We start from the raw sequence: 27,500 nt of genomic DNA, 5'->3' as shown, positions 1-27,500 counted from the left end.
GATATTTGTTAAAAAACATCAAAAAAAAGGGAGAAAGGATTCTGGTGAGCTCTTTCTTTCTAACAGCTTTGCAATGGTTTTGCTCATCAGGGCTCCCAGATGTTTCAAACAGTAACCAGCAGTTGTTCTGCAGTACTGGCTGATTTGCCATAAATTGCAAAGGGAAAAAGTACATGCTCAATTGCAGCCACTTGTTCCAATTACAGACACTGAATTCACAGGTCACTTAATAATTACATTCGATCAGATAATGGCAAGGAATTTTCCTCAAAGTGCACACACTGACAGTGGGAAAACTGCCATGTTAGCTTATAATTGGAAGACGGGAACTACCTTTTCTATAACCCTGACATTGTCCCCAGGCATTCATATAGGCAGTCTAACTGGGCCTATCACAGAGGGATTGTCTTCCCACTCGAGAGTACCTGACAGTAAATAATAGTACTGATATGTGACACTAGCCACAGAGAAGGGACATCTCATTGTCTTCTGTATAAAAAATGCCCCTGCTGACAACTATTGGACTGCATTCAAACAATTCTGTTTACATACCTTGAAGAATGCCTTTGATTTTAGCTTTTATAGTTATACTAAAACTACAGCTACCAAACCCAGCCCTGGGGTTAAAGAATACTATGAGGAATTGCTGTATCAGTTGGACTGGGATTAGAGAGTACAATATGTCTTTAGTTAAAGGGACAGATGTAAGAATTCTGGCATTTGGATAAGTTTATGGCTTCTTGAAGCCAGGCACTTGAAGAGCACACAACAGTTCATTCTAATTTCTTAAGGTAGTTTTCACAATGGAAATTTTCATCAGTTGGAAATTGAAGCCATCACACTAAAGTGATTTTTTTCTCTCTCTAAGTAACAGCATTTTAAGTTCTTTTCCAAAAAAAATGTTATCAACTCTCAATCACCTCCCCCGTGACTGAGAAGGAAATACTCCAGACACTTATTTCCTCCCGGTTATCAAAATTGAGTCAACTAATCTTACAAAAAATCTTATCATGTTAATTAGTTTACTTTAGGTATAATATTTTATTAAAAATGCTGAATTAAATAAAGAGAAAGCATAAAACTTAAGGACTCTTAGATGGTTTTACAATTAATTGAAAATGTGGTCTCAACCCATGAAGATAATTTATATTTTAGCTTACGTTAAGATCCTTATGTCTTTTATTATATATAGTAAGATTGATATTTTGATCTAAGAAATGAGATTAGTTCCTTTGCAGTAAAATTGCATTTACATTACAAAAACAAATAGCTACTAGGATCTTTTTTTAGTTTAAGCAAAAGTAGGCAAAAACAAATCATCCAATTCAAAATGTAAAAAATCAGCATTTATTGAGTGAAGCCAGAATGACCCTTTTGTCCTTTTTGATGATGAATTGCTGTCTTCTCCCCGCTACATTTTGTCAGTTTTGGTGCAGCTGAGTCGATACCTTCACCTTGACGAGAAAACTTTGTGATTTATCAGTTCCTCTGCCGCCCAACATTACCACAACGTGGTTGAACGGGGCCAATCATGACACAGAGAACAAGGTTTGGTCACAGTTGCCTGGGAAAAAAATAAAGCACCCTGTGATGATAGACAAATGTGTCTTGTTAGCAGCAGCCAAAAAGCGCTTGACTTGTACTAATAACAAAAAGGCCAAGTTGGTCACTATGGGTCTAAAGACGAAGCACCCTGTCACCGCCCGGGTTTGGAAATTAGCAAATAATGTTCCTTTTCCTTGATAAATGGGTGACAGTTCCCTCTCACCAATCATTTTTTAACATTTTGATGCATGTCTACCATCTCACCAGAGGAAGGGAAAAGTTTACCAGGTCTCAATTTTCAGATGATGAATGAAGCAGCTCTAAACGTGCGAGTTCTATGTGAAGGATCGTTCATTTAATGCAATTCTAGTAAATATATGTCACTGATTAGGACAAATAGTCAACTTGCATAACAGCAAACAAAAAGTATGCCCTTTTTACTGTTTTCCATTCAAACAGATGTAACAGAGTAATATGAAGCAGTATTATGGCCTCAAACCCCCTTCCGTCCTCAAATGTCATCATTAACAATTACCCTTTTGGGGATGTTTTGTCTTCCCATCTTACCTGTCAATAGGGATATTTTTAGACCAAAAAAAAAACAACCACGATATGTTTCCAAAAAACCAATAAGCAGGTTTTAAAGTATCAGCTGTGAGAGCCTTTTAAAATTGCCTGATCAGCTTTAAGGGACTTATTAGAGAGAAATTTATTGGCAGGAAGACGAGCATATCTGTCCTGCTTTGATTTTTTTGCAGGGCTTGCTGACAGCTGGTACCCCCGGAACAGGCCTGATCAATGGATAACCAATACAGGTATCAGACGAGAAAGGAACTGTTTTACAGTGACAAAAGATGTGACAAGACAAGGAAGGTGAAAGAAACAATGTCCCTACATGAAATGTTACCTTTGAGAGTAAGCTAAAAGCAGGATTTCTGAGGTATTACATGTAACTCTTGATGAAACAGTAACTATTTCATGCAGCCTGCTGTGTTCTTGAAAATTCAATAATTAACTCATAAATTGATTTGTTAGCAAAAATAAGTGTGAGAGAAGGTGTAGGCTGACTCCAGAAAACAATATATTTTATTTTTATTTTGAGATACAACACGGTAACAGGCCCTCTCCAGCCCAACAAACCTGCACAACCCAATCACAAACCCCGTGACCAATTAGCCTACGAACCAGTACGTCTTTGAAATATGGATGGAAGCTGGAGCAACCCGAGGAAACCCACAGGGTCACGGGGAGAACGCACAAACTCCTCACAGAACACAGAAGGAATTGAATCTATGTCGCTGGCACAGCAATGGCGTTACACTAACCGCGACGCTATCGTATGGTCGTTTTACACAGCTCTGTCATTCCACTGCCAACACAAAGAACGTATTGCAACAACATCGTAAATCTGGTTTCAGCTTCAAATAGTGTATTTGCTCATCTCTACAATTTCTTTGTCACCTTTCAGAAAAGTGCAAAACATGCACTTAACTTTGCATTTGTTATTGAGACGTGGCTGAACTGAATGGCATTTGAATAAACACTTGGGAAGCACTTCAGATATGTTGCACAGAAAATATACTTAGTGTGGTGCCTTTAGAACTGGGGGATCCTGGAAACTTGCCAAGAAAATGAGGGTAAATGGTGATCTGAAAAAAAAAATTGTCCAAATTGTAGCCTGGCAATTTAGTGACCAGAAGTGGGATTTTGTGAATGTGCCAAGTCCCTCTCAAGTCGAGTTCAACCCAATTCTTTGCAAAAATGCTACATCAGAGAAAACGAAGTGTGAAAGATCACTGGAGAGTAATGATTTTATAAACCTGAAATTGAATGTAAGCCTTTGTGCTGAAATGATCATTTATGCAGGAGACTAGCGAATTATTAAAAGGCTTGGGACTGGTTCCAATGTATTCAGCATTCAAGCTTTTCTGTATCTGCTCAGAACATGTTTACGATTGGCTGCCAGTATCTGTGTTTAGTTACTGGCTTCAGTCTGCTGCAAACGACACGTTGACTCCTAGTAATTTGCGATAATTTCTATAATTGAGCAAAAGAAGTTTCTAAAATGAGGGTGGGTCAACAAAACTTGTGGGTAGAAGAGGTCAGTGCTAACATCTAACAGAACTTTATTCATGACATGCAGCAGATCTATGCTTCAAGCAAAACAAACATTAATTTGCTTGAGTTCCTTTTGTTCAAAAGACAACATTTAAGAGAAAAAGCTTGCTTTCTTTCAGAGCAGAATGTTTTACTGCTAAAATGTTCTCAGCTTAAAATGTAATTTTACAAGAAAGATTTAACCGAAACCTTGTTTCAATTATGAGTGTGACAATTATAATTTGTAGTAATAAATTAATTGTGGCCAGAGCTCCAATTCATTTAATTAAAAATAAAGACAGGTATACAGCACAACCCTTTTCAAGTTGCAGTACTGGTACCTTCTTTTAATAAAAATCTACCATGATTTGGGAGAAAATATGACTTTGTACAAAAGTTTGCTTATGTTCTGTGGTGTCAGATTACTCCACTGCTTCTGATTTATTCCCAGGAGAGTGTCATGTTCATGTTGACGAAAAAAAGCTGGAATCAATCAGAAACAACATGGCACAATCTGCATGAAAAGAGGTGTCCAATGGTTAAGAAATTATTTGTGAATAAATAAACAGTCACTACGCAGATGTATGAATTTTAAAAAATCAACTCCTTTTGTTAGTTTGACCAATTTACTGTTGAATGTAATAAAACGTATAGTTAATTTAATTTTAAACATAAGGCAATTTATATTGTATTTTACAGTCTATATGGTAATCTTCTATTAAATGGCAATTACACAAAGTGTGATTGTTAATTCTGGCACTAAGTGCTAGTTGCTTGAAATTGTTAGTTCTCTCTCATTTTTGACCTTCCTACAAGAGGGGTGAGGTGTACAGGGAATAAGAAGGACTTGTGCAGAAGAACCGGACATGTCATTTGTGACTCATTCTTTTAATTCACCGTGCTAATCAACTGAACTGCTACTGTCTCCCATGGTAATTGTATCTTTATAATGACTGCAAGGAGCAGGGGGGAGAAAAAGCCGCACAGATATAGTAGGATATGTTTGTTCTGTCCCTGATGAGAATCGGCACAATCCTCTTAGTATGTGTGACTAATGGTGTCCTCCACAAGCTATTCCCTGAGATTTGGCACTTTAATAGGGCTGTAGATAAGCTGCTAATGTCTTTAAGTTATACTTTCTAAAGCTGCATGCTCTTGCTTCATTATCCTGCAGCCTCGTTGCCCTATGTCCCTCCTCATGCTGAGAAGGTTAAATGCTAGAGTGGCTAGTCAGACTGCAAGCTTGGTGGGACACTGATAGAAAACAGCTGCCCGGGAGAATCACTCCCTCCTCTGCTTAAATTCACATAATTTTCATATTGTGAAATACAGTGGGACTTGGCTCAGCTTTCAATAGTGAAAGCAATTTTCAATGATTATCTCATTGTCCCCATCAATTTAGGAACACTTCAAATCAGACAGAAGCTTCCAGGTCAGACAGGCTACGACCTCACCTCCCCTTTCTCCCTGATGGTGTATAAGTTTCTATTTCCTTCTTTCTACCTTTAAAATTTTACATCATTGCTCACTCATTAAATCTTTGCAGGGCTTCCAAGCCCTTTTTTTAATTCCAACTCACCAGTGTAGACAAATCGCCCAGGAGCACCTTTGCAGAACTGCTTTGATTTGTAAGACAGGGTGACTTCGACCACTCCAGGAATGTGTCGAGGTGGGGTTTGAACTCTGATGGCGTGGGGAGTTATCAGCTAGAAGAATCATACAGTAAACAGACTTAAGGCTAAGATGACAGAGATAGAAATGATGTTTGCCAGTTGAATGTAATTATGAAAATTAATCCAAATTGGGCGCACATCTGAAAATTTGCCCTCCTCTCTCACATGCAGTTCAGAGATCTGTAGCTTGACAACATCTCTTGTAAATGATCCTTGGTTTTAGCTTGCAGGAAAAGCCATGAGGCATCATTCACATGAAAATTGTCTCCATATGTCTCCCTAAATTCTCTCCTAGTAATTTTCTAGTGCTAATTATTCAATTGTGTTGAATGATCTGGTACAACAACATTATCCACTAGATGGCGTAAGTTGACATCAGCTGCATTTAACACAATTTGTCAGATAAATTGCCTGATATAAATACATCTTGGAAATTTGCTGAGAAAGTTTTATAATAGCTCGCTAGCGTACGTTACAACATGCTGTACATTTTGTTATCCAAATCAGGGAGCTTACCTCACTCCAGACCAGCATTGTGCCGAACACAACTTGCAAACCATCAAAGAAGTTATCGCCGATGATGATGACTGTGGCTCCACCGGTGGTCCAACCTTCACTGGGACTGATAGCTTTTATACACGGAGTAGCTGTGTGCACAAAGGGAAAAGAAAAGCTTGAAAACTATCGCCGTGGTCGCAAGATCCCATCCGCAATGACAAATCTTACAAAGCAAAGTCACAAAGTGAATGATTGCTCTCTGCAGTTTAGCAAAAAAAAAGCACAGTCATATCTCAGCATGCTCATGTAGCAAAAGCAGACCATTAACTGTTTTACACTGCAAAGGCCAAGCAGCAGTTTGCTTGCACACAAGAAAAATAGCTTGATGTAGCAAATTATATGTCAGGGCAAATATGGCTATTACAAATGATTAAGCATTGCATGCATGTGGCATGTCAATTTATCTGCTTTGCTTTACAGATCTAAGCAGAGTCAATCAAAAGGTTGTTGAGGGAGATGGAAGAGCAAACGCTCGGAATTTCGATTCCTCATAAGCAGCTAATTGGGTTGGGTTTTTCATCCGCGAACTTTGCCTTTGGTTCAAAACTTCATTTTCCCCTGTCATTCTGTAATTACTACTTTTCACTTTTCATCACCAAAAATCAAAAGTGCTATATTAATACTTCTGTCAAAGGTACACATTTTACATCTAATATTGTTTGTCGACATGAATCCCTGAGCCATTTACTTGACCTCTCTTTGTCTCCAGAGTCCTCACATTTGCATGAGTTATTACAAGTGGTGCAGACTTAGCACAGGAGGCAGCAGCTAGCACCAGTCAATCCCAGCTCACAGCAACCACTGAACTGCAGCAATGCTCAGGCTGAAGGCTGCACTGCCTCCGAGTGAATCGCTTTGTTCTTTACTTTGATCAGGCCTTCTTTACATGGTGTTGACAGACCTTTTTCATCGGCTTTGATGGTCTTTTGTATGCTGACTTTCATGCAAAGGAGTAAATACTGAGATGTACACTTTCCCTATGACAAGCAAATCTTGCTGCTGCAATTTTTACCTGTAGGGGTTGGCTTGTAAGTGTCACATGTGGATTGTCCTCAAATTAACCTAAATACCATTGAAACATTTTTAAAGCAACTGCTTTCACAGTTGGTTAAGTCGTGATCATTTCCAATAAAAAAAAGCACAGTGGGTCTGTTATTTCTGACGTGATTACAAAATTTTAGCATTAAAATTCAGTTGTCAACTGCTTGGTATCCTCCACCATGGCTACACCAAACATTATTATGTTCTCCTCTCACATTATTTAATAGCTCAGAGGCTATTTTGATTTATTAACAAATATAAAATATAATTAATGAAATGTTATGGTACTCTGTGGATACTCATTACAACAATTTGTATTTTAAATCAAATTTTGTTTTATGAGTTGTCCACTTGGTTGCTGCTAATCAGTTCAAGCAGCCATTGTTAATAGCTAGTAGCTATTGTTGTGTAGTATACTTAAGACATGCCACCTTTCTTTATTTGCTTTTATGTTGGACTAGTGGAGGTTATATTTGCTGATTCCACGTGCATCTCCCTCTGCAACAGAGGATCTGAGCACACACTGAGAGCCTGCCCTTAACTATTGCTGTTGACTTCATGCTAATAAGTTCATACAAATTTTCATTTCTAAGGCTTCCAAGTGACATTTGCTTTTCTTAATTGCACAGAGATCGTTTGAAAAGGATCAGCTCTCTAAAGACTGACAAGTCTCCTCAAAGGGAGTGACCTTCATCAGCACAGCCAATTATGGCAAATAATTCACACAAAAAATTACAGTAAACAAATTTACTTTGGAGGTGAGAGAAGAAAAGAATATAGGATTTGCTGCGTGCACAAGAGGCTGCTGTCTGGCAGCTGTGGCCTGACAAGCTCGCACATCACCGAGGAATTTGCAATGCTTCTCAGCAGAGAACATGGGTCTAGCTCCGCCTGTGCCTTGAGCCATCTTCCTTCTGCCTGTATTTGCATACATTTCAATGCACATACAGAGAAGGAACATGTGTTCAATAGGAACCATGGCAAAATGAATTACACAGACAGTGTTAGAGATCTAATGATATACATGCACAATGCACTCAAGCAGATGATAGAAATTGGAAAGAGCAGATGAAGACAGCAGCAGAAGAACAGCAAATCTGTGCTTTTCCTTCCTTCTGTTCGTTGGATAAAGTTGAGGCATTCATTGAAACTATACTTCACGTTTTACAGTGTACGATAGGTTAAAAGCAGCTCCTCAGCACGAGCCAAAACAGACATGGTTTAATGCATATCTCTGGTTATGTGCAAATGAGCTTTTCATTATAACTGTTACATTTAATTATACACTTACTATCAATGCATATTGGCTTCCTATTTTCAGAGTTTTCAGTACTTACTGCATATAACATAATATCTAAATGCTATAAATGTTACTATAATATGACCACTAGGTAGATGTGTGACCACTAGGTAGATGTACTCCCCCAAGTCAAAGCAACAACTTACTTTTTACAGCTGGAATTAAGATGTTCTTCAGAAAACACCCATTTTCACACAGGATATTCTTTACATCTTTTCTCTATCAGAGCGTTACTTTAGTAAGAAAGTTTCTAAAGGTTTTCCCTCCATTTTTACATTTACAGTCTTCTATTTCTCTAGTTGTCCTGAACCATACATTTATTGGGATTAGGAAGTGTGAGTGAAAGACTTATTCCCAAATTGTTAGTTGTTGCTAGGTTTAGACTAAGAAAAGTTTAAATTAACGTGCCCATCGTCACTCAACACAGCTAAAGTGGTCTCTTGATTAGCCCAGTTTGAGGAATCATGGAGGAGATTTTCTATTTGGCCACTCCATGATACAGATGACTTTCAAATTATTTAAAAACAAATTGCTTTCTGCTCAAAAATGACCTTAACACACTGCACAATAAAATGGAACAACATTTTGCTTTATGTACTTCTACCTACAAAATCTACAGCTTTCCAATTATTCTCAGCACCGCAGCTGAACGCAAAAACCAATGGAGACTCTTGCACCATTACCACCTCATTTCGACAGCACAGCGGCACACACCTGTACCAAGACCAGGTGTCGAAACAGCCATTCCATGTGATTGTGCAAAGCAACATGAAGGAGCAGTAGTGCTTGTGACTTGTACGAACTAAGTCATTGAATTTTTAAAATTCAGAACTTTCTGCATGTAATTTGCCAACCAAATCTACTTAAATTTATCTCTGCTCTCTTCAGGGAGTTTTCAAAATAGTCATATCAAAATTTACTTCCGCAGCTACGGAAGTGCCTCAGCTAATTCCTGTCAATGGAGCAGCAAGGTTTGATATTAAAACTAACAACCTAAAATGTAACAACGGTGACTTTTTTTAAAAAAATGTAAATTACTTTTGGTGTTTAATACTTTCTAATTTCCTATGGATCTGCCAGTGAAACCTTCGTCTACGCAACTTTTCTTACCATAAGTTATTTCTCTGGAGAATTATAACAGCATTTGTCACCTTTCTTTGAATTTACAATAATAAAGCATTCAAACAAGCCTAATCTTGCCTTGCGAAGATTTCTTTGTTCTGCGTACTAAAATGTCTTGTAATTGTGCTTGGGATGTCCAGATGGCTGGTTGATACTCCAGCTGATAGGATTATACCTTTTACCTCTCCTAAGGCCATCTGTTCCTTTAACTCAGTAAAACCCTGCAGCCTGCATTGAGTTGTCTTTATTGCATAAACCTAACAGCATTACAGGCACTTGGCATGCAAATCACTGGAGTGCTACAGGCCTCATATTGGTAGTGGGTGAAGGGGGGGGTTGCTGCGGGGGTGAGGGTGGTGGGGGGTGGTTGGGAATTGAAAAGCTGAATGCTGAGTTGAGGTAAAGTCATTTACAAAATCGGCAACAAAAGAAAATTAAAATTTGATTCTCCACAATGCTTGCAGGTACCCACCCCTCCACCACTGCCACCACCACACCCCACTTCAGCTGTACTCAACAACTGCAGATGCAAGCTCGGAAGAAGTCAATGGCAGCCTTGCATAGCTGCGGCAACAACACCAGCAGCAGGGGGAATTAGTTCTCTTGGAAACGGGCTGTGAGTGTGTATATACTGCTGGTGAATATTAGATGATTGGATAATGAGGTGTTAGCGAAGAGAAGCTGGACCCAGACACACGTATCTGCAGTTTTCACAGAGCACTTCCTGATTTTGAAAAAAAAAGTGTTGCTAATTCAAAGCATACAGCCTTCTTCAAGCAGAAAATATTCAGCCATGTGTAGGTATGGAATTACATTTTATAACTGAATATCCTGCTTTAAATTGGGTCATTCATCCAATTTTTGTTTAGCAAACCACCCAGGGACTGGTATGAGGTGAAATTTAGTGATTCCCTCATTTGGCAGTTTATTGGCCTAGAAGTTAACTGGATAGAGTTAAATTATAATTCCAAGATCTATGCTTATTATTGGCCACTTAAATTTGTATAAAGAAATGTGTGACTAGAATCAGTAAGAAAGAATCATGAAATGTTTTAAAATTCACACTACACCATTATCTTAGGAAAAGATAGTGATTCTCTATGTTATTTTTCCAAGATCTGGTTATGCAGATTTTACTTTCTACAATAGTTTAAGGTTTTACTTTACTTGCAGAGTTACTGTTGTGATTTCATCAGATGACCTTGGATAAGGGCAGCTGCATAGTTATTTAAACCTATATAAAAGAAACTGGTTCCATCTCTGCAAAAGAATAAAACTACGTACAGAATTCAGTTTTTTTTAAATTGAGTGTCTCATTAGTATTCAGTTGCTAGGCAAAACACGCACCTACTTCAGTGGATACAGAGCAGATAAACAATACGTCATAAGATATAATTGCCTAGAAATCCATCTCTAGTTAAACACACTACACAGTGAAGACAATGTATTGTACCCTGCCTCAGCGGAATTTCAGATACAAACTACAACCTGATGTAGCAGGGTTGGCACAATCAGCAGATGAATTTTGAGGCAAATAATTTAATGTATTTGTGTTTCAAAGTAAGCTTTGAAAAATTCCTGATAATAGATGCAGGAATTTACTTTAGGCCTGTTCTTTAAACCATGACAGAAAGAGTCTAGATAAATTCACTTTAATACATTAGTAAGTTATCTGTTCTTAATTTTTTTAAACAAACTTTCTTCTCTTTGCCTTTGGACTCCAAACTGTGATCGTCATCGGCACTGGCATAAGCTATAGCTAGGCTGGAAGCTCTCTGACACCACACTCGCTAACTATCCCTCCCATGGAAAGCATCAGGCCCAGATGGAGTACCTGGCCAATAACTAAAGACTAGTGCTGATCAACTGGCTGATATCTTTAACCGCTCGCTTCAATAAACTGAGGTACCCAACTGCTTCAATTATACCAGTGCCTAAGAAGAACATGATAACCTGCCTCAATGACCATTGCCCAGGAGCACGCACATCCACTGTGAGGAAGTGCTTTGAGAGGTTGGTGATGAAACATGAACTCCTGTCTGAGAAGAGAGTTGGATCCACTCCAATTTGGCTCTTCACTCAACCCTGGAATATCTGGACAATGATATGCATAGAACAGGAATTCTGCAGATGCTGGAAATTCAAGCAACACACATCAAAGTTGCTGGTGAACGCAGCAGGTCAGGCAGCATCTCTAGGAAGAGGTACAGTCGACGTTTCAGGCTGAGACCCTTCGTCAGGACTAACTGAAAGAAGAGTTAGTAAGAGATTTGAAAGTGGGAGTGGGAGGGGGAGGGGGAGATCCGAAATGAAGGATCTCCCCCTCCCACTTTCAAATCTCTTACTAAAGATGCTGCCTGGCCCAATGATATGCACACATCAGGATGCTCTTCATTGATTACAGTTTGGCATTCAATACTATCATCCCCTCAAAACTAATCAATAAGCTTCAAGGCCTTGGCTTCAATACCTCCTTATGCAACTGGATCCTCAATTTCCTCACCTGCAGACCCCAGTCAGTGCAGATTAGCAACATCTCCTCCACAATCACCATCAGCACAGGTGCACCACAAAGCTGTGTGCTTAGCCCCCGCTCTATTCGCTTGACATGTATGACCATGAGGCTAAGCACAGCTCCAATGCCATATTTAAGTTTACTGATGACATCACTGTTGTCGGCCGAATCAAAGGTGGTGACGAATCAGCATGCAGGAGGGAGATTGAAAATCTGGCTGAGTGGTGCCACAACAACAACCTTTTACTCAAAGTCAGCAAGACCAAGGAGATGGTTATTGACTTCAGAAGGAGAAACCAAAAGGGCCATGAACGAGGCCTCGTCAAGGGATCAGAAGTGGAGAGGGTTAGCAACTTTAAATTCCTCAGTGTTATCATTTCAGGAGAATTGTCCTGGAACCAGCACGCATGTGCCATTATGAAGAAAGAAAAGCAGTACCTCTACTTTCTTAGAAATTTACAAAGATCCCGTATGTCATCTAAAACTTTGACAAACTTCTATAGATATAAACTTCTATAGATTCTATAGATATAAACTTCTATAGATTCAAACTTCTATACGGTGGAGAGCATATTGACTGGCTGTATCACAGCCTGGTATGGAAACGCATTGTCCTTGAACAGAAAATCCTACAAAAAGTAGTGGATATGGCCCAGTCCATCACACTCCCCACTACTGAACATATCTATTTGGAGTATCGTCACAGGAAAGCAGCATCCCTCAAAAAGAACTTCAACACCCACGTCATGCTCTCTTCTCACTGCTGCCATCAGATTGGAAGCACAGGATCCTCAGGACCCACACCACCAGGTTCAGGAACAGTTATTATCCATCAACCATTAGGCTCTTGAACCAAAAGGGATAACTTCACTCAAATCCATCACTGAAATGTTCCCACAACCTATGGAGTTACTTTCAAGGACTCCTAATCTCATGTTCTCAATTATGTATTTATTTATATTATTTGTTTTTTTGTCTTTTACACATTGGTTGTTTGTCCATCCTGTTGGGTGCAGTCTTTCATTGATTCTACTGTGTTTCTTAAATACCCATAAGAAAATGAATCTCAGGGTTGTATACAGTGACATATATGTACTTTGATAATAAATTTACTTTGAATTCTCTAGGCTCAAGCAGGGTTTATTAGCAGTTTATCTATCCACTTAAGCCTGAAAAGATGCACTCACAGTAAAGGTCACTTGAAAGGACAATACCATAGCAAAACAACTAATTTCTAAACTTTCTCTACCCCAAAGATGTTTAAACCTGCAGTAGTGTCCTCAGCCCTCTCCTGGTTGAGTTCAGCTAATTCTACCTCAGACTCTCGTAGTCTGTGTGGCTTAGACTGAGGTTAGCAAATCGATTTCTCTGGGAAACCCTTGATTTTGCACATCAGACTTTGAGATATCACAAGCCCGAGTGAAACTGAACATCACTAAGCCTTTATATTTATTTTGGTGTTGTGGTTGCGAGAATTTATTTATTAATTTTGAACGCTGAACGCCAGCCTCACATGAAATGAAACATTTGGTGACATTCCAGAAAACATTACTCATCTTTTTTATTATGCTTAAAAGTTTTTCGATATTTGTCTGCTCTTTTTAAATACATTTTTTCTCCTCCCCCCTAAAAAGCCCACAACATTTATCAAGTTAGTTGGATAAGTACATTTTTCCCCAATCTATCATGAACTTCCTGTAACACTGCAGTTCCCAGCAAATGTACTGTGACTGGACCAGGCAGAGATTCAGGTTTTGTTCAGCATTCCAGATTTCAGCAACTCTTTGGATTCAAAGTCATTGTGCCCTGAAGTTTTTCTGTGTTTCTCTTTCACTTCATAGCAGAACTACACAATATGTCAGTCAAATATAATCCATTGGAAGAGAAGAAAATGTTTTGTACCACGCTTTTTTCTTTCTCATACGCAAAACACACAGATTTCATCCGTTGCAGTAGGGCCCAGCAACAGGAAACTGACCTCAACAGTAAATTCTTTGCAGATTTGATCATGTACTTTTTTTTACCATCACTCTAAGTTACAGATCCAACCTGCCAGTGGAGTTCTGTGTTGCTCACCAGAGTGAGGCAGATGCCAGAGAGGAGCAAACACAAAGGCGGAAGCTGATAGCAAAACAAAATAAAGTGATCTCTTCCAAAGAAACTGAAGATGATGTGGTTTCACTGGAAAAGAATGCGACAATTGAAAGAAAAATGAAGTAGAGAAGGCTGAGAAAGCAAACAGATTGGAAGATAAAGTAAAAAGACAGTGTTGAACTAACTAGTCCGGGGATATTCATTGACTAATGGTATGAAAAATGTATTGATAGGAAACACAACTTGAAGGCCGTATTACCGAAAGAATAGAAATGTAAAATTTAATGGGAAAAAATGCTTCTGCAAATCAAAAGACAATGTAAAATGTGTGTGCCTACCATTTTCCAGATAAGAAGGGGCCGTACCTTCTGAAGGGTCAAGGCGGCGAGCTCGCCTTCCATGCTTAGAATTGTTGTGTACAAACATGTTGTCTGAGACAGCCAGCACATGGCCATCAACATTAACTGTTGTCGATATAACAACCTGGAAATAAAGAACGTATCAGTTAGGGAAAGTTACAGTATTGTGCAAAAGAAAGTCTGCAAAAGTGCTGACACCTTAATGAGCTGAAAAAAAATACAAGGGCCTTATTTTACAGTTAAATTAAACTGTCTTTACTCAGAGTGTGGAGTGGTGCCAGAATAAAGATGCTCCTTTCAAGAACCGTTTATGTAGTCGCTATAAATACCTGTCATTCATGCAGGCTCTGTAAAAGCTTTCTCTTATAATTGTGTCTCTTAAAAACCCGCCACACTAATTACAATTTAATCTGCCTATTACGTTAACAAATGAAAGCAATTCATGGGAATATTCTACTCACCATTATCAGGCCCTAAAATACCCCTCAAGCTACTCATTTAAATAGTTGCTGTTTTCATTGATCTATTGATATATTGATTAACTAGTTTATCTAATTAGAATTACCTCACTTGAGAATGAGTTCACATGAAAGGAGGCAGGGATTCTGAAATTACCACAAACTCTTTAATAAATCAGTAGGCTTTCCTGCTTTCTCTTGGTAAATTATCCTAGGTCAATTTTCCACTTGTATTTAATCACTAATAATGAACTTTTTGCATCTGAAAAGAAAGGGTTGAATATGAATAGTGAAAGTGTTTTCAATCAGTGTAAAGTAAGCCTCCCTCAAGTTCATTTTGATGGTGATTGGTCCTGGTATGTCAATGGAATTTCCTCTTTTGAGTGAAAGAGTTTCATTCTGCACCCAGGTTCAAGGACTGGCCATTGGCTAGATGATGGATAGAGACTTCGCTGGCTTCCAGCTGCTTCTTAGCAGTAATAGAAGGGAGAGCACACAAAAAGCATAACCCTCTTTTAAATGCTGGAATCTACTTTTGTGAAATTTATTTTGGAATTGACTTAAAATTTGCAATCAAATGCAAAGTAATAGCCTTGTGGAAAGATTCTTTTCTCATCTACAAACTGTTTTACTTGTATATAATTCATATCATAAACTCTGAAATACAAAGATTTTTATAATTACCAGAACATATCATTTTAAAACTACATGTCAAAACGTGCCCGTAAATGTGGAATTGCCATGCGAAGTGCAAGTAAGAACATCCAGTTCTAACCACCTAAATGAGATGAACTCCAAGTTTTTGAATCAGTGCTCCCAAGCAATAAAGCGTGGACATTGTGTCAGGGTCAAACTTCTGAACCTGGGGTTGGCATGGAATAAGCACTGGAATGCCCTGACTTAGCAGAGTAAATAATGATTGCATTATGGGATGGAGCTGTTGCTGACAGGAGTTATGTAAATCAATGTGCACAAACATGTTTTTTATATAGTTGTGATTCTTGGAAGGTTTTTTAAAAAATACTTTATAATTCATGGATTTAGTTTGGACATAAAATACCACTTCTCCTGACCTCATCAATGTGCCAATATGGCCACACTGACTAGTGTGTGATGTCTCTTCAAATAATAAGACAGATGTATAGTAATAACATTATCCCAGAATGAAATTTATTGTCTGAATATGTAGTCACTAAAAACACAAATAGCATAATGAAATGTTTCATTTTTTCCCTTCTGCATTATGTTGTGATGTAGAAAGATTTGGTTTCAGACAGCGATTGATTTCGTACAGCAGTGAAAAGATTGGAATGCAAGGCATAAATACCATACCAGAGAACGAACCCCAACCCTTACTGATATGTCACATTTTGTTGGTTGTTTATTGAGGAAAAGTATACAATTGAGCATAAGGCAAGGAATAAAACTTTCCCTCGCACTCCTGCAGTGCACCTCAAGGAAAGTGCGGAGGCAGTGAAATCAGTAAAATGAATTGCCTGGGATTTGACACTGCATTAAATCCAGTTAAACCTTTTGAGAAGCAGGGAGATTAGCTGAAGAGACCCAAGAAAGTCCTTCTAGTGACTAGTGCCTCCACTGTCGACCACAAGATCACTGGTGACTGATGCTTCTTTTAGTTATCAGTGAGACAAAGAGGACATTTCCACTCATTCTAGGTTTGACCTTCTGCTCCACATCAATGGATCAATATCACCAATGCCACATATCTGAGATGCATGAAAAATGGAAACGCTACTGTATTTTTGCAGTGAGAATTTTTTCCCCCTGTAATAAAATCCTTCTGCCCAAACTTCTCAGCTAATATAGTTGGTAATTCTTCAAGGTGGGTACCTTCCATTTTTCGTTAACCACAGACATGTTTCTCAAAATCATAATCAGATAACACAATTCACAGATTACTACTAGTTATTAAGAAAATGTGGTAGACTCCGGCATACTTAGTAGACTACTGAAAATGCAGTTAAACCTTTCTACTCTGGAAACAATTTTCATTTTCACATTAGGTCTGTTAACCACAGTGCTTTTTAGGATATATTACACTGGTCCTCAATTAAGATAAATGAAAACAGAAATGTGGTTAAAAATGATAATGTGCTTATTCAAACATCATTTTCTCTAAATAATTGCTTTTTCCTGTAAGAAATGTAGAAATTTGCGTTAGGTACAAAGCAGCTGTTCTCTTATTTTGTAACTATCCCATAGCTCAGAGAGAAAACAATACAGAGACCCCCCCCCGCACCAAAAAAGTTAAATAGTTAAATGAATAAGTAAGGTTTATGCAAGGGTGAGAAAAAAAATCTGCTGCAGTAATATTCATTGGGAAATCTTGACTAACTGAAAGGCAATGAGCTACATACCCACTCACAAAATGAAATTTGGCAAAATGAGATCATTTGAGTTTATATAAAGGCAAGACTTAATATCTGGGCAGAAATCCAAATTCTGATTGCGAAAAAAAAACTTTTCTTACATTGTTTTGGCTCTCCTAACTTTAAGTGAGTAATCCGTTGCATTGCGATTCCCTGTTTTCTTCTACACTGTCCAAGAACTCAATGTTATAAAGTTACCTTAAAGATTAAGGGTATGCCTATTTATTAAGTAGGAATCTGTATTAAGGGCAATATTAGTTGGACAAATGAATTTAAAAACTGCTTAAGCAAGAACAAGTAATTTGAATTGAATTTATTACATTGTTTTTATTATTGAAAACTTTTCAGGAAGAATCATGTGCATTTTAAATTGAACAGGCTTTATTGTTAAACACTTGAAGGATTTATTAAATAATTGTTACTAATTTAGAACTACAAATTGTTTCAAATATTTTTTATATGAGGAGGTGTCCAAAAGGAACAGCATTGTATGTCATGCAGGAACATACTCTGATGCAGAGTTTCAGGATGTGGGTTTGTGTCTGTGATTCTCCACACAGAGTTTCTGGTCTCTGCTGGGCTGTTTGGAAGGTACTAAATGGAGGTAAGGAAAATCGGCAGGTGTGTTAACCCGGGCCACTCTCCTGTACCTTCTTATAGCTGATTACACACAGTCATTGCCAGAGCCCTGCGAGCAGGTCACTTGTCCAACCTTTCAGTCAGGAAATAGTGCATGGCATGGGGCGGTCTAAAGAGGGGAGAAAATAAATAAATAAATGTGTGTAAAAAGTATGTAAACTAACTATTTAACACTAAGCAACAGATATTTCTGTCCCCAACCACCACCCCCAGCTGAAAAAAAAGCCCCAGAGAAATAAGATAAGAGGCCACTAAAAGTATACTTATTTTGATTTTATTTACCTGGAATCTGCGCATGTCTCTCGGATTTCCTGCATTCTTCAAGCAGTTCTGATTGCACTTGAGGAAAAACTTTAAGAAGAATCTAAAATTAAATACAGAAAATATATTAAAAATACATGAGAAGAATGGTTGCTTTAACCAATGGTTGAATAAATAAGATCATCTTAAAGAACGGAAAGCTTGCATTAGTATGTGTGGCTCACATAATTTGCTGCCTTTGTAATATACCTTTTATTATTCATTAATATATCACTCACAGTTTCCCTTCCATGCACATCTGCCATCAACATAAGTCACTTGATATTCCACCCACCAATTTTTACTAACAAGTACCCTGCAATTAAACCAGGCAAAGTCAATACCCAGGTAAATTATACACACCTGCGGCCATGTTTCATTTTAACTACATCAGAATAGGACCTAACAAGGTGAGAGCATACAGCAAAGTTATGGGCCTGTCAAGCAATTAGGTTTCACTTCGGGGACATACACACAGGGCAATTATGCTGCACATTACAACCTGGCTAATCTTCTGAACAAATGTCATCTGTGAGGGACTGGATGAAGACAGTTCATCAGCAAATGTTCCTCCCCTTTAACTGCCATATTTTTACATATAACAACATAACTGAATCTTTTCTACAATTTAAAATATTTCGTTAGTCTCTGGAAGCATTTTTGATAAATATTGTTCACCCTTGAAATTTTATCAGAGAGTGCATCGTTCACTCTCAAGGTGTTTAAATGAATTACATGATATTGTATAACACAGTGCACAATTAATTCACTTATAAATGCATGAATCAGGTTTCTGTACAGATACGTTGACAACTATTATGCCATGTCATTGCTGTATTTAAGGCAATCATTGTCTTTCCACAGTTGGTACTTACTTCAGGCCCTACATACGAACTAGCAGTATCAAAACCCACTAATTATTTCATATTTAGGGGAATCCTGTGCAAACTCAGTAAAGATATTCCTCTGTTTTGACCTGCTTTAATAATGACACAATTAACTTGTGGAACTAATAAATTGTCCTCTGAATTGTAACCTATGTTGAGTCAGCGCCTAGCACGCCTGTAACTTTTTTGATCTTAAACTGTCAGGCATGAATGTAGTAAGACAGCTTGGGCATAAGGTGCTGGTCTCTTAGGGGTATTGGCTGTGCAAGACATCAGAAAGTCAAAAGGTATGACTAGTCACTTGCTCTCTTACCCTTGGAACAGGAAATTCATAGGTGATATCTGACAGGCTGCAGGAATTTGTATTTCAAGCCACCGGCATGTAAAGGATGTCTGTGTTTGCGATGAAAGCAACGAAAAAAAAATTCTTTTTGTGTGACAGAAAATCTTTTGACTTCAGCACCAATAAACTCTTTATTACTGCCAAACACAGATTTGCTGATTACAGAGAGGTGATAAAAATCCCGTGTTGTCATTAGTGCATTATGCCTAATTGTGTACAGTATGTTTAAGGTTCCATCGGTTAGCCCATTATCAAAATGACCATTATGTACACTAATTCTCTGACCCTGTGTTTATTTCCCTAAAGAGTCATAATCTTTCACAGTAGGGTTTAGAGTAAATCAAGCTTGAAATATAGGCTTTATTTACTTCTACTTCTCCCTGGCTTGACAGTAGACTCCAGTTCCAGCTGATCTGCTATCCCTGCAAAACAAAGACACCCACCAATATGGGACTGTGAATAGGTGTAATGTGCAGTCTCTTACTTTGCCTATTTGGCTTATTGGCTAATATAACCTATTTGGCAATCTCCATTCTGACTTCCAATAAATGTAACCGTTGCTTCCAACGTACCTGTCGGGAGTTTCCATTTTCTTGAGTTCAGTTCACTCAAGATTAACATAATCAACATAACAAGATTAATATCAAATTTATAATGTGCACTATTAACATCAAATACGGGAGATATTTTAAATTGAGGTTAGAAATGACAATCAAATGTGAAATTCAAATGTTTACCAAGCAGACTTTTTATTGAAGGATAATAAATGCTGAATGCATCTGCTACATATCAAGAGATGCAAAGATTAGCTCATATAGCTCTGCAGCCCACTGTTTACACAAATACTATCCCATAATTCCTTGATGCACTAACTGGTTTATGCCTTGTGTATGAACCATGCTAATGACATAAATAACATTAATTCAAATAGTTAAAGGTTTGGTCTTTCCGTGTCATTTTCACAGCCACTTCAATTGATGCATGTTTGAACTATGAATTGGTTCATTTATTTTTACTTTTATGAAGTTGATTAGCAAGAGCTCTTTCCTTATCTGATGAAAATCATTTTAATTGTAGTGTTAGACTCAAGTGTAATATCCATTACATTATGTGCTGTTTAAATTCTACATGGGTATTGTGTAAATTGCTCCTTTGTGAGTGTGGAAGCAATTATTACTAAACAGCACTCTTAAATGGCTGCAGAACTTTGTGGTGTTGTTCTGACTATCAGAAACAAAGCAGCCTGTTTAATTGTAACTTAATGGATTATCAACGAGTCTATGGCATTAGATGCTGGCAAACGAGAGCAGGAGAGAAAAATTAACTGCAATTATGTTTGATTAAAGCTATCCTTCTCAATAATCAGCTATCCTGACAGGCCATGAGGCTCTGGTGGGTTTCAGGATGGCAAAAGGTGTTGAGCAATATTAGGGCCAATAAAGGAGATATTAGCATAGCTAATTACAGCAGCACAAAACCTGTAAAAGGGACCTCTGTGTATTGTAATGTGTGAAATAATTGGCTGAGTCCGTTATCAATTACATGAAGAATGAATTTGGTTTGTCACTGAAAAGCTGATGAGATGCATTTCATTTGACACTGCCCCTCTCCCCAATGTTTTGATGTAACTAAGGACTTATCAGCTTTTATCAAAAGCTGCAACTTTCCAGTGGCCAAATCACTGATAAAATTATCTTGCCAGCAAGTGTTAGGTAATTAATACAACTCATCCTCACTGCCTTGCTTGCTATTTCTGCTTTTTGCCTATCTAAAGCCACTAATCATGTAATAATGATTTCTTTCCCTCTGGTCAAAGGAGAAATAGATTAGCTCTTTAGAAATGCAGCTGGCTTGATGTATAAACTATTTGTGCTTCATAGCACTAGTAATTGAGGGAAAAAAGTCAAAAGTTTTCAATATTTAGATTTTTTTTCTCTCAGTGCCCATATTAGGCAAGAACAGAGAGTAAAAAAAGACATTCTGGGGTCCTGATCATATGAACACCTAGTAGATAAAGAATTAGTTCCAATAGCTGACATTTCTGGTAATTGGAATTTAGCAACAGCTGTGTAAAGATGCCATAAAATCAGCGACCTGATAGTATTGGTAGTCGAGAGTTTACTTTCTCAGTAGGTGGTAAAGGGAGATATTCAAGGAGACAATGCAAGCCAGAAACACACGATATACCCGTTTATCAGATAATTATGAGGATAAAATGGAGCATCAGTGAAGAGACTTTATAGATGCATACAACAGCAAATGCTACTGAAGAGGCAAGTGCAAACATTTTCAGCAAGAATCTGCATACTGGATTAACAGATTAAAGATTTATTTGTCACAGGTACATCGAAACATCAAAGCATATAGTGAAATATATTGTTTGCATCAATGACCCACACAGTCTGAGGCAGTCTGCAAGTGTCACCATGCTTCTTTGCCAACATAGCATGGTAGTGTATTGGATAGCACAACGCTTTACAGTATCAGTGATCAGGGTTCAATTCCCACCGCTGCCTGTAAGGAGGTTGTATGTTCTCCCCATGACTGCGTGGGTTTCCTCCCACAGTCTAAAGACATCCTAGTTGGTAGGTTAATTGGTCATTGTAAATTGTCCAATGATTAGGGCAGGATTAAATAGATAGATAGATAGATATACTTTATTGATCCCGAGGGAAATTGGGTTTTGTTACAGCCGCACCAATCAAGAATAGAGCAGAAATATAGCAATACAAAAACCACAAACAATCAAACAACAATATGCAAACTATGCCAGATGGGTCAAACAACAATATGCAAACTATGCCAGATCAGGGTGGGGGGAAGGGGTTTGCTGGGTGGTGCGGTTCGAAGGGCCAATTCCAAGCTGCATCTCAATAAACTTTTTTAAAAGGCATTGCCCTAACCTGTAGGGTCTTTGGAAACCAAAGCATCCCATACGGACACAGGAAAAAAGTATAAACTCCTTACGGACAGCAGTGGGAATTGAACCCAGATCACTGATTGCTGGCATGCTAACCACTAGGCTACCACGTCTACCTAGATTCCAATCCTTCAAAGAAGAAACAACTTGGCAAACAAAATCAATTCTCAACCAGCAGGTTTTTTTGAACTGCAGTCACTGTAGTTATATAGATAAATGAAGTAACCAAGTGGTCCACAATAGATCCCCAAAGCAGATAATGAATGACAGACTACATGAACGATTTTGATGGTGAAGGCAGGTAGTTTGCCAGGATACCAAGAGATCTGCTCAGCTAATACCAAAATTCCAAATGGCAGCCAAGTGAGGAGTTTGTTTACCAATTTATTTGAAGCCATGACTCCTCTGCTAACACACCAGTAGAAAGTCATTCCAGATTATGTGCCCTTGTCTTGAGTTCATAGTGGAATTTGCAAAATGCAGAAACGTGAATTTAAACTAGATCACAAACATGAGAAAGTCTGTAGATGCTGGAAATCCAAAGCAACACACACAAGATGCTGAAGGAACTCAGAAGGTCAGGTAGCATCTATGGAAAGGAATAAACATTCGATGTTTCGGGATGAGACCCTTCTTCAGAACTGAGAAGGAAGAGGGAAGATTAAACTGGATGTGCTTCACACAGAATAATTTACACCTGGAACAGCATTCCAAGTAGAATATAATATTAAAAACAATACAGATTTGGGAAGGAAAATCCCTGTCTGACTCTCTTGACATCTTTTGAGGACACAATAGTTCAAACAGAATTCAGAAGGCTCTACAATATATTTTATGTGATCCTTCTTACAATATTGTGTATGGTAGTCAGTTATATAAGGTAAAGACAATGAGAACAGATATAAAATTTACTAACAGTAGTAAGCAGCGCATGTTTAACCATAGGGCAGTAATTTCAGGATGCTGGGAGGTTCTGAATGGAGGGTCCAACAATTGGTGTTGAGACTTGCACTGTCCCAAAGTTGAAGTAATCTTTCAGAAACTTTATGGAAACTGGACAAATTTGTAGATTATACCAAATTAGGAGCGGTCAGTTTAATCCATTAACTTTGTCAAGGTGGCTAAGGATAAAATTGAAAATTACTTAAAGATAATTGCAGACTTGGTGCTCAACGTGTCAAATCAGTGTGCAGCAGCAATTAGCTAAGTAAATATAACACTGAACATGTATAGCATAGGAACGGCCACGTCAAAGAGACTACTGATTAAACTGTATAATGCTCTAGTCAAATCCCATTTCACAAAGGGTACATTCAAATCCTACAGGCAGAGCGGGGAAGACTGATCATGGGCATCAAAATTTAAAGGAAACACCAAAGAACTCTCGGCTTTTTCAACCCCATAAAGAGGCAATTAACATCTACGCATGTGAAAGGTAAATGTGAAACACAGCATCCTACTATAACAATATGAAGGTAAAAGATTCAAAAAAGCAAATACTGAATTATCAGGAGGTTACTCATTGGACGACACATAACACATTTCTAGAAAACAGACTGGAAAACAAGAACTATGGGATAATATCGGATCAACTAGATGTGCAATTTTAATCCTCTATCAGTGGATAAGGTATTTACCTATTATTTAATAGTTGTGAAGAATCTGAATGCTGTGAGGGTGAGTAATTTCCTAAATAGACAAGCCATACGTGTTCCAGATCCATTCGACATTTGAGCATCAAAGTTCAAAGTAAATTTATTATCAAAATACTTACATGTCGCCATATACTTCCCTAAGATTCATTTTCTTGCAGTCATTCACAGTAGAATGACTAGATCTCAGTTCTGCTACTGCATAAAATTACATCATTTCTGAGGTGAGCTGGGCACTGGTTAATTGTCCCACTCTGAAGCTAGTTGAGCAAAAACTGAAGTTGCAAGTGCTCTGATGCAGGCAATGATTTCCATCAGATTTGCTGCCCAATGCCAGAGGGTGATTACATAAACTTCAATTTATATAATAGCTCAGCACAGGTATTTGGAATACAAGAAAGCACCATATGACCAGCAAATGTTACATAGTGAGGTCCCACAAATTCCACCAACAAGAATGATGATAATAACACAGAATGCTGAAAGCACTCAACCGGTCAATCAGCATCTCTGGAAAGAAAAACAAAGGTTACAGTCCCAGTCAATGACTGTTTCTTTCACCATAAATGCTGCCTGATCTGCATTGTTGGTTTTTACTTCAGATTTCCAGCATCTACAGAAACACACACAGTAGCTGGAGGAACTTGGGAGTACGGGCAGCATCTATCAAGGGAAATGGACAGTTTTTTATGCTTTGAGAGATTTGATGAAGTTGATTGAAGAAGAAACAGGATATTGGAATTCCTGGTGCTTTTTTTGATTTAAACATCCACCTGAATCACCTAACTGGGCTTCAGCTCAGCATCTTATCTGAAAGAAAGCACTACTGAGATTGCAGCAGTCTCTCAATACTACAACAAAATATTAGCCAAACTCACGTCCAAGTCCAAGCATGGAACGTGAAGCAACAAACTTGTTCAGTAGAATGGATTGTTACCCATGTGAAAGAAGATGACACAGGGATAGCCTAGAGCAGTTCTCAGGAACTGCAAGGCCACAAATGACATAAGTGTGGAAATAATGGGGAGAGCACAAAGGGATCAAAACTAATAAAGTTTAGATTGGAACAAAATTCAGCTGAATAACAAAACATAACCAGATATATGCCAAGTCAAAATTCACAAAAGTGCTTTCAAAATAATACAAATTTGTCCATTGGTACATTTGAATACACCCTATTACATGCATCTACCGATTTGAATGTGAACCACACTTAATTACATGACACAATATTTTTTTCAACAACGTTTCAGCTAGAGGTCATGGGTTAAGGGTGAAAGGTGAAATGTTTAAGGGGAACATGAGGAGGAATTTCTTCATTCAGAGGGTGGTGTGAGTGTGGAATGAGCTGCCAGCTCAAGTGGTGGATGCAAGTCAATTTCAACATTTAAGAGTCATGTGGATAGGTACATGGATGGAATGAGTATGGACAACTACAGTCTGGGTGCAGGCTGGATGGGACTAGGCAGATTAAGGCATGGACTAGACGGCCAAAGGGCCTTTTTCTATGCTGCAGTGTTCTATCACTCTAAATATCTATGTTTAATATTTTGTCATCTGAATTTCAAACTACAATTTAGTTTAATAATCCTACCACATTTGATAACAATGCCCAAAATTTCCTCTTCGTGGCAAGCCATATACACTCATTACTGATTCTGGACCTATCTTTAGTGGATTTCCTTATGTCAACATGATCCCTGACTAGCCAAATCCTTGTAGGTATGGGGGAGGGCCATGTGTATCGCCAACCTCCATCTGAGGAAGAATTTAGAAAACTTTGACAGCTGGCTAAGCTGAACCCCTGGGCTTAGTCACTGATCAAACTAATTAAAAACTAAGTATTTCTGACATTCAGTTACATTAAAAAAATGAAGTATTTAAACTATTGAAAAATATATTAAAAGGTGATACAGTGGCACATCTAGTGGAGTTGCTGTCTTACAGCTCCAGTGACCTAGGTTTAATTCTGACCTCCAGTGCTCTCTGTGTGGAGTTTGCAAGTTCTTCCTACAACCATGTGAATTTCCTCCAGGTGCCCCAGTTTTCATCATATCTGAAAGATGTGTGGGTTAGTAGGTTACTGGCTACTGTAAATTGAGTGATAGAGTATGGAGCGGGGTTTATTGAATAGATTGCAAGGAAAATTAGTAAGGGGTGTTACTGCTCTGTGAGCTGGGCTAAACTTGATAAGCTGACTCGCCTCGTTCGATATTATAAGGAAATAACATACATTTTAAAATAAAATGAAAACTATTTTAAAATCTTTTGAATACATTAAAATAATTAAAAACTAAATAAAGTGAAACAACTTTAAAAACACATTAGCTAAAATTGTTCATTGTTCATGGAGAAATTGTTTCTGTGCTAAGTCTAGCCTGATGCAGGTTGTTCACATGGCTTTTCACGAAAGCACAGGGGACACCTCCACAGACTCACAATTGACGACAATATCAACATTCGCACAGTAATCCAGAATTTGCTATGAGTTAGCAGGGAATTTGGTAAATGATAACTCCCAATATTCCCTCACAAGATCAAAGCAATCATTAGGATCCTTCTCACAACTGAAACATATTTGTCTAATTTTTAACTTGTTAAAGTCTGAAATAATAATCTCAGATTGTGGTTGATAGGTTTCTCATTCCATGAATCCAAATAACTGAGCAATTATTACATTCAGATGGTCCTACCACTAGATTGCTAAAGCGCCAGGGTGCTTCAACAGTTTTAAAGTATGAAGAGCAAATCTACGCTCTTCATAAAGTATCAGTAGTCATTTTGGATAGAATCTTATTGCAACGTGCATCAGACTTCATGATCAGAATATACTTTCCTTCCCCTACCAATCAAGTTTTCACACAACCTTGTAGTCAATCCTTGGATCACTGGACAACTCCATGTTGGGCTACACCAAATCCTCCAAGGTGAGTTGGGGTACCCATTTGCCATCGATTCCTTAAAATGACTCTGGCCTCTTTGCTCCCAGCTGCCCACCCAGAGTGAAGATCCATTCTGCTATATCCCTCCTGCACATATTATACATGGCAGACACAATGGCTCTGATTTTACCATTTTAATGGCAGGAAACTTAAGCAGTCTCCGTCATCACACCAAGAAACCGATGGACAGTTTGGGGATTTCTGCACGTTTCTTCATCCTTGAAATCCCAACATTGCTGCCAGTGACCTCAATGCTCCTCCACGTGCTGTGTGGATCTGCCGCTGTCCTCACTTCCGAAATGGTAAATGAGTTAAAATAACGAAAACTTGACAAATTTACAAACGATCCCTACTCTAAAACTTTACCTCACAAAATGTAACTGTGATTTATTGGCATTCTAAGCCATTATTACTGCTCAGCAAACTTTCTGGCCCTAACAAAGAACAATTTTGTACGTTAGTTGTAATTTCCTTACAGAAACATGTTGACGTAACCAATTTAAAATAATAACGCTTTTCATCCTACCTTAATGTTATATGCACGTTCCAATTTTTATTGCGTACTCTATACAATGTTTAAAATATTAGCTGAAAACTACACTCTTCCTTTCTGTTTGTTGTTTGTATGAATTCTTCAATGCACTTGGCAGCTCCGCCAGCTTGCT

The 27,500-nt window shown here is 38.1% G+C and overlaps 1 protein-coding gene across 5 annotated transcripts in view; it reads right to left on the bottom strand.

The window, feature by feature from the left end:
* Nucleotides 1-27,500, bottom strand: part of ebf3a (EBF transcription factor 3a) — a 120,640-nt gene that overhangs the window by 22,525 nt on the left and 70,615 nt on the right. For 3 of the 5 annotated variants that reach the window (XM_072239395.1, XM_072239397.1, XM_072239393.1), the window contains exons 7-10: nt 18,074-18,155; nt 14,284-14,428; nt 5,832-5,962; nt 5,222-5,348 (exon numbers count right to left, since the gene is read on the bottom strand). In XM_072239395.1, the coding sequence (XP_072095496.1) occupies nt 5,222-5,348; nt 5,832-5,962; nt 14,284-14,428; nt 18,074-18,155 (485 nt within the window). The remainder of the gene's footprint in view (nt 1-5,221; nt 5,349-5,831; nt 5,963-14,283; nt 14,429-18,073; nt 18,156-27,500) is intronic. The other 2 variants (XM_072239396.1, XM_072239394.1) reach the window with 1 other exon arrangement.

Source organism: Mobula birostris, chromosome 21 (genome assembly GCF_030028105.1).
Source record: "Mobula birostris isolate sMobBir1 chromosome 21, sMobBir1.hap1, whole genome shotgun sequence".
Taxonomy (NCBI): domain Eukaryota; kingdom Metazoa; phylum Chordata; class Chondrichthyes; order Myliobatiformes; family Myliobatidae; genus Mobula; species Mobula birostris.
Note: the sequence above shows the minus strand (reverse complement) of the source record. Positions and strands in the feature narration are given on the sequence as shown.